The following is a 10,972-nucleotide window of genomic DNA, read 5'->3' as shown; positions in this document are numbered from 1 at the left end:
ATTTTCTGTTCTGATGCATCGATGATCTTCCTAGCTGGCCATTTCTATTTCCGCCGGCATTGCTTCCATCGAAACTCTCACTTATAAATTTCTTCCGTCTCTGAACTCCATTGTAAACACATATCAATATAATCTTAATTTCTGCTAAGAAGAAGAAGAAGAAGAAGAAGAAGAAGAAGGTTATTGAAGTGGCTTAAATTCTGGGTTGATGAAAATGGCTGCATTACATGAACCACTGCGTTTCTTTCTTCTTCTTCTTCTTCTCTTTCGAGGCTTCACAGTAATCTTCGCAGCAGCTCCTCTTGCAGACCAAGACGCAAGTCCTCCACCTCCTTCTTTGCTGCCATCGTCGCCGCCGCCCCTGCCACCTTCACCACCTACTCCACTCTCGCCTCCAACGCAACCCTCGGTGCCTCCTCCGACACCACCAGGTCCTCCCTCTCCTCCGCCGGCGTCACCACAAGCTCCACCGTCGCCCGCATCACCATCACCACCGCCAGTGCCTCCGCCACCACCTCCAGCTTCACCTTCGGTTCCAAGCCCACCACCACAGAAGGGAGCAAAAGGTCCACAGAAGGGTGTCAGTGGGGGACAGAAGGCTGGGATTGCGATCGGCGTTCTTGCCGCCGCGGGAGCAGCAGGCTTTGGAGGCATGGTGTACAAGAAACGCCGGGATAACATTCGCCGAGCAAGATTTGGACATTCTGCCAGAAGGCCCCATCTCTAGTTGCAGTTTTCTTTTCTTTTTCTCTTTTTCCTTTGCGTGCAATTGCCCTTGTTTTTTTTTTTTTTTTTTTTCTGTTAAAGTTGCATCTGCAACCCTAATTTTTCAAATTTTCATCAATTTTGTTCTTTGTTTTATTTCTATCTAATGCTTGCACCAATTAAAATAAAAGCTATCTAACACCAATCATTATTTTGGTGTATTTAGTATGGAGAACATTTTTGCTCCGGGAGAAACTATAAATATCTCTTCTTGGAGTTCTTTAGAAATGACACATGTCTCGAGACTCCAAATTTTGGTCAAGGCAAATGGGTATCCAAAACTCCAGATCTAGGTTAGGGTCTAACCTAATAGTATACCAAATTTAGGTAAAAGTCTCGGCCCAAATAACTAGATCCACCCCAATTTGAACCATATCTTTACTTGTTTATTGGCTCATAGGCTGAGATCTAATCATCTATGTAGCATGGTTAGGGTTCTTTTCTACTCTACTCTTGATTGTCGAAGGTTATACTAAGGGATCGAGCCTCACTCTTGCAGGTTGAGAAAGTCTTGGACAAGCTCAAGATCGAAAAAAAGCCACTAGAAACATTAGAGTTTGCATGAATCCAATGGTGGATAACTCCAACCATCATCATTTGGCACTCGTTATAGAGCCAACTTCCATAGTCTCCATCCATACATTCTCGTTATTCGAGTCCACCAACTTGACTACCAAGCCTTTGCTTAGCTCAACCTCTTTACACAATATGCCTCTTTGTTAGATACCTTTTATACACTAACTAGGCATGACCAAGATAACTCTAACCATATCAGGGCTCGAAGCTCTATTATCTATCACAACACAACAAATCTAGAAAACATAGGGAGAAACTTGCCCTCTCTAGATTGGGTGGCCCAGTTTGAAAACCAAGTTTGACACCTAATTGAACCATTAATGAGCTTCCTTGAGCAGTAAGAAGGCAAATTCCCTCCTCAAGAAGTTGAACACTCTCAGTATATAGGCACTCAAAGAGGAATGACCAATATCATTCGTGAAAAGAGTGATGGAAGTCTCAGAAAAAACATCACTCCCACAAGGAATAATTAGTGATATACCCTAATGCTAGATTTAAATGACATCTAAATGGGCATTTTAATGTGCTCTTATACGTAATAAAATGACAATTTATCTTCATTTATAACTCTCCAATTTTGTATAAATGAGTCCCTAAATTTCTTATTAGAGATCTTATTCTTAAATTATTATGAATATGAGAACGAGATTCTTTAGCACAAGAAATCTTAGATTGTTAATTTCTAGTCATTAGCTTCCTTAGATAAGGGACTTTACTCAAGCGAGTATAAACTAGTACAAATGTTTATTACTTTGTTTGGTATGAGATACTAATAATAAATGGTGGTGAGTCACATGCCATGAAGTATGAGATACTTATAGTAAATGTGTGGGTGGCTGTTAGTTGAACAATGCACCCAAATGTGATGTTGTTAACAAATAACATGGCTGAGAAGGTTAATGATTTGTTATCGGTTGTGATTGTGTAACAAATCCTATGACTTGAAGCAACACGGTTATCTTGTGTATTTGTATGTGAGATTTGCTAGTGATACAGACTCATCCAATTGGAAGGTGGGAAAGTTCAATGTGTGGTCTCATTTAACTAGTATGTAGGGGTAGGTGTTTGCTAGATAAGATCCATTACCTCCAACATAAGGCGAACGTCCTATGTGATTTTCTATTAGTTTGTGATAAGAAAAGTCCTTGGCTAAGGCATTAATGATTGAAAAAGCGTTTTCTGTGTCATCTCATCACACCAACTAAGATATTGTTACGGGTATTTCCCGCCCTACTCCTTATGGGTTGGACTCAACCCGACAGCCCGGCCCAATCACTTAAGGCCCAGTAGGCTCGAAGTTGAGCTCGTCAGGGCAGGCTCAGACATTGTTGAAACCCTAGCTTAGATCGTAGGATCAAGCGAGCTCCTAGCGATGCTTCCAGCGAGCTCCCGGCGATACTTCCAGTTCGCTGGCGTAATTGATTAGCTCGTGTAACAGGAAGACCACTGAGTAACCAAAGAATAGTGGTGGATTAGGTGTTGTCCTACCTGGGCCGTCCAGGCCTAACCTGGTCCCATCCTCTTGGCCCATTTGTTTGGGTCATGCCAGTCCCATCTTGGCCCTTGCAATATCATTGTAGCCATTTCTGGGTTTTTGCATGCTCGCCTCAGATCCTATCCTCATTAATGGAAGATCCTATCCACATTAATGAGGACGTCAGCACCATGCTGTCGTCTGGGTACCACCACCGACGCCAGATATTCATTCCCATCACCTGCAGACGTACGACGCATGAAGGAGGACATCTCCTCCTTCTATATATCAGCCAACTCTTTTTAGAGCTAAGGTATACTCTCTCTACCAACTTGTTGAGACTTTGCACCTTTTACTCACTTACTTACTTGAGCGTCAGAGTATTTTGCAGGGGCCAATTGGCCAACGAATCAACAAAAACCAGATCACATCCTTCTTCTTTTCAGATTCATTACATCAGTGCGGACCAACGAATAACGATCGACCAATTCCGAACGTCGACATTTTGGGGCTAGAGGAAGGGGCCCGCTTTGATCAATATCAATGCCAAGAACGAGAAATACAAAAGGTTCCGAAGTAATGACCAACCAACCTGCAAACCATGCTAACCGATTGCCGAAAATTCCGTAAATTGGGGGCACAGTTGCATCCGCTTCTATATGCCGTCGGCTGGATCAGTCCTTAGCATCCCTGCATGGGTTCCCTACCTATCTGTAGCCCTTACCTCCAGGTTAGAGGCGACGCAGGCCTGGCAGCAGCATCAAGAAGTGTTAGAGAATACTGTCATGTAGCTCGCTGATGCAGTTAGGGCGCTGGCCCAAACGCAAGTTCAAGCAGCCCAGATGCAAGCGGAGGTCATGCTACCTATGGGAGCCCCTCGACCTCCTAGTGGAAGGCTTTCTCCAGACGAAAGAGAAGTCAGAAAAGACCTACGGGGAGCTGGATCGGTCCGCTCCTCAAACTTGCAATCTTGAATGTTGGAAGAACGACGACGTTATGATGATGAACTGGGGCTGCATCCCACTGAACGAAGGGAAGGCGTAAGTCCTTGCAAATATTACTATGAATAGGTTTATGAAGGAAGTCGATGACGCGGGGATCCATGTCGAGGGGATAGCTTAATCGGGGTCAACCCAAGTTGCGTCGCCCACTACAACTCTCTAGATTGAGAGATGAGGAGACGACCTCTTCAACGAGATCACTATTCGCCAGAGCAAGGCGCTCGATGGGAGAGGCAATCTCTCATAGGGCCATCTACGAATCAGGATCCCGTAGTGGAGGAATTACTGTGGACGATCCAACAGCTAGAGGCGAGACATGGGGCATATGATCGAAGAGGAGACTGCGAAGAGAGGACTCCATTCTCCAGGGAAATCGAACATGAGCTTCTCCCCCACAGATTTAAGGTCCCCAGCATCCCTCAGTACAATGGGGATAGCGACCCATATGACCACCTGGATGCTTTCAACGTCCAGATGCACCTGCTGACTTCTAGTTCATTGGTAAAATGCCGAGCTTTCCCTGCAACCTTGGGAGACATGCCTCAGGCATGGTTGAGAAGGCTCCATCCTCATAGTATCTGTAGCTGAGAGGAGTGTCAGAGGAAATTCATCAACCAATACAGATCGCTCCTGAGGTAGCTCACCCCAACATGTCAGCTCGCTACAATGTTTCAGTGGTCCGGTGAGTCCTTGAAGGATTACATAAAGAGGTTCAGACGTGAGGTTAATAACGTGGAAAATCTCTCGGACGAGAGTATCTTAACCGCAATCTCTGCTGGATTTCAGAAAGATGGGAAGCTCTACAAGAGCATTTATATCCATTTAACTTTATGATTGTTTTATTAGATGTGTATTTTAGCTAAAATCCATTTAATATTAGGAGTGTATTATAACTAAAATCCATTTAACTTTAAGTTTGTGAGTGCCCATTAGATATAATTATGTCTAGTTGAATAATTGAAATTATGTGGTTTGTATTGTATCTTGTGGGTTATAAATAGCTCACTTGGTTGCATTTGTAAGGGTGATTATTATTCTTGAATCAAAGTTTAGTTGTTTATTTAGAATTCTCTCTTTGAGAATTGCTTTCTCTTATTTTCTCTATTGTTTTCTCTTGTGATCTTATTTCATTTTTTTCTTCTTTTAAATTCTTATGTCATTTATTGTTACATTATTATTCACCACCTAAATGGCCGGTTAATTTATGCCTTTAAATTTCTACAATTTTAATTCTTGTTTTTTAATTATCCACCGCCTAAATGGCCAGTTAGTTTTTGTTATTTTAATTCCTGTCATTTAACTTCTGTTATTTAAATTACGTCATTTAAATTCCTGTCAATTAACTTTCAAATGGAAATGAGTAGCTAAATCTAATCTTAGGTTAAGACAAGGACAGTGTCCAATGCCAATGATTCCTCAAAAAACCTGCGCTTAAAATGAGTGACATTAATTTAAATTTCAGTATGGGTGTGTAGTAATTATTGAAAAATCACTAGGTTTGGATTGGAGCGTAAGCCTAACTTAGAGCTTTAATGCCATGTGTGGAAGTTACTAGAACTGAAAATGCTATCATACCCAAACTCGGATGATTGATTTAGTTATTTTGTGCATTAATTGTAATTGAATTTATGGTAGTTGCTTAAATTAGAATCCCGCATATCATGTATGAGGATTGCTTAAACTATAACTATCATTATCTCTAATTGCATTTAATAACAAATCTTCATATCTGAAATTAAATTAACGTTGCTAACCTTGTCTGTTAAAATTTGGGAATCAACGGATTGACGCTGAAATTGTCTTAACCCAAGTACTATCCAATTTCATATTCTCACGTTCAGTATTTATTTCAATTTTTGCCGTGCTTTATTTCCTAATATATGTTGCCTAAAAAAAACATAAAAAAACCTTGTTGCCAATTTGTTCAAATGCGTGTGCGTGTGTGTGACATTCTTTTTCTTTTGCCATAAATAAATCTCTCAGTGGACGACCTGGACTCATCCAAAAAATATAAATTTAAATTTGAACTACAACTGTACTCGTACACTGATGAATATAATCCTCTCACCAAAATAAAGGAAAAAAATATAAAATTTTTATTATGTTTTGTTTTGTGTTTTAATTGCAGGGTGAGAATGCAGCCAGACCACGCACGAGCATGCCCGACCATTCCACGTGCGAAGCTTTATGCCCAACTCTCTACAGGTCACCCAAAGACTCGCATGCGGCCCCAAAGACTCATTCGAAGAACCGAGGCATCCGGAGTCCTGGCCTTGAAAACCTAGTGCACACCTATGTAGGGGTGTGCATTTTTTTGGTTCAACCGAACCGATCGAACCGGTTGATTCGGTTTGGTTAATCAAGTAGCTAAAAATCAGTTCGGTTATATTTATAAAAAAATTTGGATATTTCAGTTAATCGAAATAACCGAATTCGTCCTCCACTGCCCACTATTTTTCCCTTACTGCCCATGGTTTTACTTTTACTTCCCACGATTTCCTCCACCCCACATACACACAAACTTTTTCTCTCTCTCTCCCTCACGCCACCCAGGTTTACTCTCCCCCTTACCCATGTAACCCTGACACTCTCTGGTTCCCCCCACCTCCAACCCCTCCAAACTTCTGTCTCCCTCACTTCAAACCTCTCAGCCTCACGACATTGGACGTCCCATCTCTCTCTCTCTCTCTCTCTCTCTCTTTCTCTCCCTCATGCACGCGCGCATGTGCCAGTCGATCCGTCGCCCCCTCCCTCTAGCCTCACCAGTGGTCCATCGCTTCCCTCTTGCTCGCCGCCCTCTCGATTCTGGTTCTCAAGACCCATCTCTCTCTCTCTCTCTTCATCTCAATCTCACTGCCTCACCTTTATCTCCCCCTCCCTCCACCTCACGAACGTCGCCTCCCTCTCGCTACCTTATGTCAGTCGATCCTCTCCCACCACCTCACGACATTCTCTTTTTATCTCTCTATCTCATGGCCACATAACAGTTAAAGATAAAGGGAAATTTGGGCTTCTGGTCGAGCGAAGGGTCGAACCGAATAAGGGTTGGCTATTCGTCTTGGTCTCTGGCGTTTCGTTTCCTTCTTATGCAGAGGCCGACACCGTGCCAGCTGCATCTCTCTCCCTCCGATCATGCTCGCTCATTTAGTAAGTTTTAGTGAAGTTCGGTTATACTAGTTATTTCAATTTAAGTTTTTCAGTGAGCGTATCCTATCGGTTCAGTTCGGCTCAGTTAGTGGGCTTGATTGATTCGCTTCGGTTGGTAAAAAGTTGACGGTTCAGTCGGTTATGACCGAATGCTCTCCCCTACACCGATGCGTACCACTCGCGACCCATGTTACACGTAGTCACACCCTTGCGTGCCATGCACGTGTTGGGGAATGCCAACTCTTGGTGTACCAAATTCAGGGTTTTTGGATTTTGAAAAATCAGTCAAATGCGTAATGGAAATAAGGCACAAAACCACCTTACAAGACTAGGTGTAATGACCCGCTCCCACCTACGGGTGCCATGAGTGAATAATCGATCGGATTACTCACACATCAAAACATTAATGAACAGATGGACTATGTTTTAATAAGAAACCCCCTAGCTGGAGACTAGGCTTCGTCCTTCCCTTCATTCCATTCAAGGAATCGGTCTCCAAACAAATAAAAGAAGCAGAGCAGAACGGAACCCGAAACCCGAAACCCGAGTGAGCTTCACCTTTCTTCAGCTCATCTCACAAGAAGCCAAAGGTGACCTAGGCACAAACTAACATATTACAAATCTGATGAGTACTGGGGATTTATGGGAAATTCATTTTACGATCCTTAATCTCAAATCTTGGCTCAACCAACCAAAGCCACCCACAACAAAAGTCTACATAATCACATACTATACTACACTAATTACAACCAACTAGATACCATCCAGTGTCCAACAACACATATATTTAACACACGTGTTTACATACAGGAGTAATTACAACATACAAAACTTAGGCAACAACGCTAGTCACCACTTCATCCTCCCGACATCATTACTGCTTGCGTCTGGACTTGCAACATCTACAATACGAGGTAAAACCTCATGAGTCACAATGACTTAGTAAGGGTGCAAATGAATATAAACAAGATAATATATGAGACGTAATGACAAGTAAGTATGCATGATTGACAAGGTATCACAGCCCTCCAAACCCACATGTTCAAGGCAATAACCTCCCATTTTACCCCTAGCATGCATTTAGTCTACCCATGGCCATAGGACTCCACTAGACCACCTATAGAACAAGCACAACAAGCAACTGCACACAACATACATTCATCATTTTTACCAAACATTCGCAAGGCCACCCATCCTTGGGGCCATCCCTTATGTGACGCCCCGTTCCTACTTACGGGTGTCACTCGTGATCAATTATCCGAACTGCTCACATGCTTGGCCATTCGTAAAGGGTGGACTATGTTTCAACACGAAACACCCTAGGTGGGAACTAGGTTTCGTCCTTCCCTTCCCTCACCCCAGGGTCCACTAGCAGATTTGGGCTTTAACCACACCACACCTAGCTAATTAATTTCCATTAAAATTTCCCCAATCGCCTTTTTTATTTATTTTAATTATTCTTCTTTCTAAGAATTCCACCAGACTCCATAAAAATTACCATTTTAATCAACCCATTGATTTTTACCAATTTTTGAGGAAAACTCAAAATTTCTATTTTTTAAAATTTCAACATTTATCTCAAAAAAGTGCTTGAAAAACCCTTGTATTTTGAAAAATCCTCTAGGGCCAAAAATCAATTAAGAAATGCCCCAAAAAAACCACCAATTTCCAATTTTTTTTAAAAATTGACCGGCAGGACCTGCTAGCACGCTTGGGGCCCTGCGATGCGCTAGCCACGAGGGCTGGCCTCGCGCTGCCTGCTCGCCAGCCTGTTGCTGCGTGCCCGTGTGCCATGGGCCTCCCTGTTGCCCGCTATGGCCCCTTGCAGGCCCCGGCTGTTGATGTTGCTGCCATCTTCACTTTTCTTTTTTTTTCTTTTGGGCCTTTAATTAGTGGTTAATTTTGTAAAATTTTGTTATAATTATAACCCCCGTTTTGATTTTTAAATTGGTTTAATTGAATAGTTATGTGTAATATATATATATATATATATATAATATAATATATTATAATTGTGGTGCCCCAAAAAATCAAAAAACAAAAAAGTCCAAGCATGGCGAGAAAGCCACCTTCGAAAGCTACTGAGGAAGGAGCTTCGGAAGCTGCTGAGGAGGACCTTGGGAAGCTGCTGGTGAAAGAGCTTCGGAAGCTACTGAGGAAAGGGCTTCGTAAGCTGCTGAGGAAGGAGCTTTGGAAACCCCATTCGGAAGCGGCTGGGAAAGGTTCCTTCGAAAGGGCCATGTGTGCTCCTTTCTCGATCTCTATAAAATGCCAAGTTCAACCCTCAAAAAGGGGATCCGGACATCAGTATTTCTCTCCCACTTTCCTTTTGAAATTTAGTCTTCTTTTCCATTTCTCGCGACTATTTTCCTTCCATTATTGACTTGAGCATCGGAGGGCCTTCGCGGGAGGAAAATCCTGCGAGCCTTCTAACCGTTGTTTGTGTCGTACAGACCTTCGAAAGCAAGATGTTCCTTCGGAAGCCTCACTTTGCGAAAACCCCCTAGTGCTTTGGAAGCCTCATCATTGCTTCGAAAACGCAACTCGGTAGTAGGCTTCGGAAGCCCTCATTTCCTTCGAAAGCTCCATGATCCCATCCTAAGCTCAATTCGGCAACCACTCTTCGAAAGCCCATTTTGGAAGCATTGTTCTGAAGTCCACATTGGTTTTGCAACGTGACCAAATACCCTTCGAAAGCCGCAGGGAAGACCTTCGGAAGCTGCTGGAGAAGACCTTTGGAAGCCGCATGAAAGACCTTCGGAAGTAGCTGGAGAAGACCTTCGAAAGCTAATGGGAACACCTTCGGAAGCCCACCTGAACCCTTCAGAAGCGACTTTCGGAAACCCACATTGACCCTTTGGAAGGAACCCTTCAAAAGCCTCCCTTTAGTTTTGCATCCAAATCTTCGATCGAGTCCCGAGGCTGACGGCATTCACAAGCACCCCACTCCTAAAAATTCTAATTGTTGTATATTGGCAACAACAATTTGGCGTCGTCTGTGGGAAACGCAACAAAAAGCCAATCTTAACGCAAAATGCCGAATGAGACCAAATCAACTACTTCGACGAACACGCATAACTCCACTTGAATGAGCGTTCATACTAAGACAAAAGACACAAGAAGGGATCAGGTGCACCTTGCGGTGCCAAAATTTTCAGAAGATCACCATGACAATGTAATGCATTCAGAAAACTTTCCTACGCTCGAGGGCAACCAGACCACTAGACTGGGTGGTATTTCAGGAAAAAGTATACGTAGCTGGATTGATGAGGCATGCAACAGAATGAGGGAAGCAAGTCCAGCATGCAGCACCCGCTAGTCAAGAACAACACTCATTTGGACAGTCTTCAATTCCAAATAGAGACCTCGTGGAGACTTTAGTACCTTCAGAACCCTCCGGGATAGCCCCACCCACGGTCCTACTATCAGATTATGAACAACTACAAAAGAATTTTGAGGAACTAAAACAATAAAATGATGAACTCAAGATAAACAATGAGAAGAATATGAGAAGATTATAGGGAATCACTACTTTGCTGCGTGAACTAATTCCCCGCATGAGACAAGCCAATACGGGAGGAGAACACTGGAGATCCATAGAAACCCCTCCAAGGACCACACGACAGGGGGTAAGAGTTATAACACCATGGCCGAATAACCAAGTCCCAGAGATGACAGACTTAGGAAGGGAATGTGATAGGAGGATAGGGAAAGCTCTCATGTATAAAGAGACACCGGGAAGCACATACTCACGAGCTCCTTATGTCCCACCTCCTCGCAAAAATGAAGCAGAACATGAAACACTCAAGGCATCTGACATCAAGCACCTCATAGAAAAGGTGCTAGAGCAGAAGCAGGTAATGATGATGCCAAAGGAAACTCCCCCGAAGGGGTTTCCTTTATCTGAAGAACTCCAAAGGCAACCAGTGCAACAAGGGTTCGAGCTACCGGAGCTTTCGGTATACTCGGGAAGGGAGGACCCAGAGAAGCACCTACAACACTTCGTCGC

At 43.2% G+C, this 10,972-nt stretch overlaps 1 protein-coding gene across 1 annotated transcript; it reads left to right on the top strand.

The window, feature by feature from the left end:
• Positions 1-214: 214 nt before the first annotated feature.
• On the top strand, positions 215-727 carry LOC127796841 (proline-rich receptor-like protein kinase PERK2). The gene has a single exon (XM_052329247.1). The coding sequence runs from the start codon at positions 215-217 to the stop codon at positions 725-727; it is 513 nt and encodes a 170-aa protein (XP_052185207.1).
• Positions 728-10,972: the final 10,245 nt, after the last annotated feature.

The sequence above is a fragment of the Diospyros lotus genome, chromosome 3, assembly GCF_014633365.1.
Source record: "Diospyros lotus cultivar Yz01 chromosome 3, ASM1463336v1, whole genome shotgun sequence".
Lineage (NCBI taxonomy): Eukaryota > Viridiplantae > Streptophyta > Magnoliopsida > Ericales > Ebenaceae > Diospyros > Diospyros lotus.
Note: the sequence above shows the minus strand (reverse complement) of the source record. Positions and strands in the feature narration are given on the sequence as shown.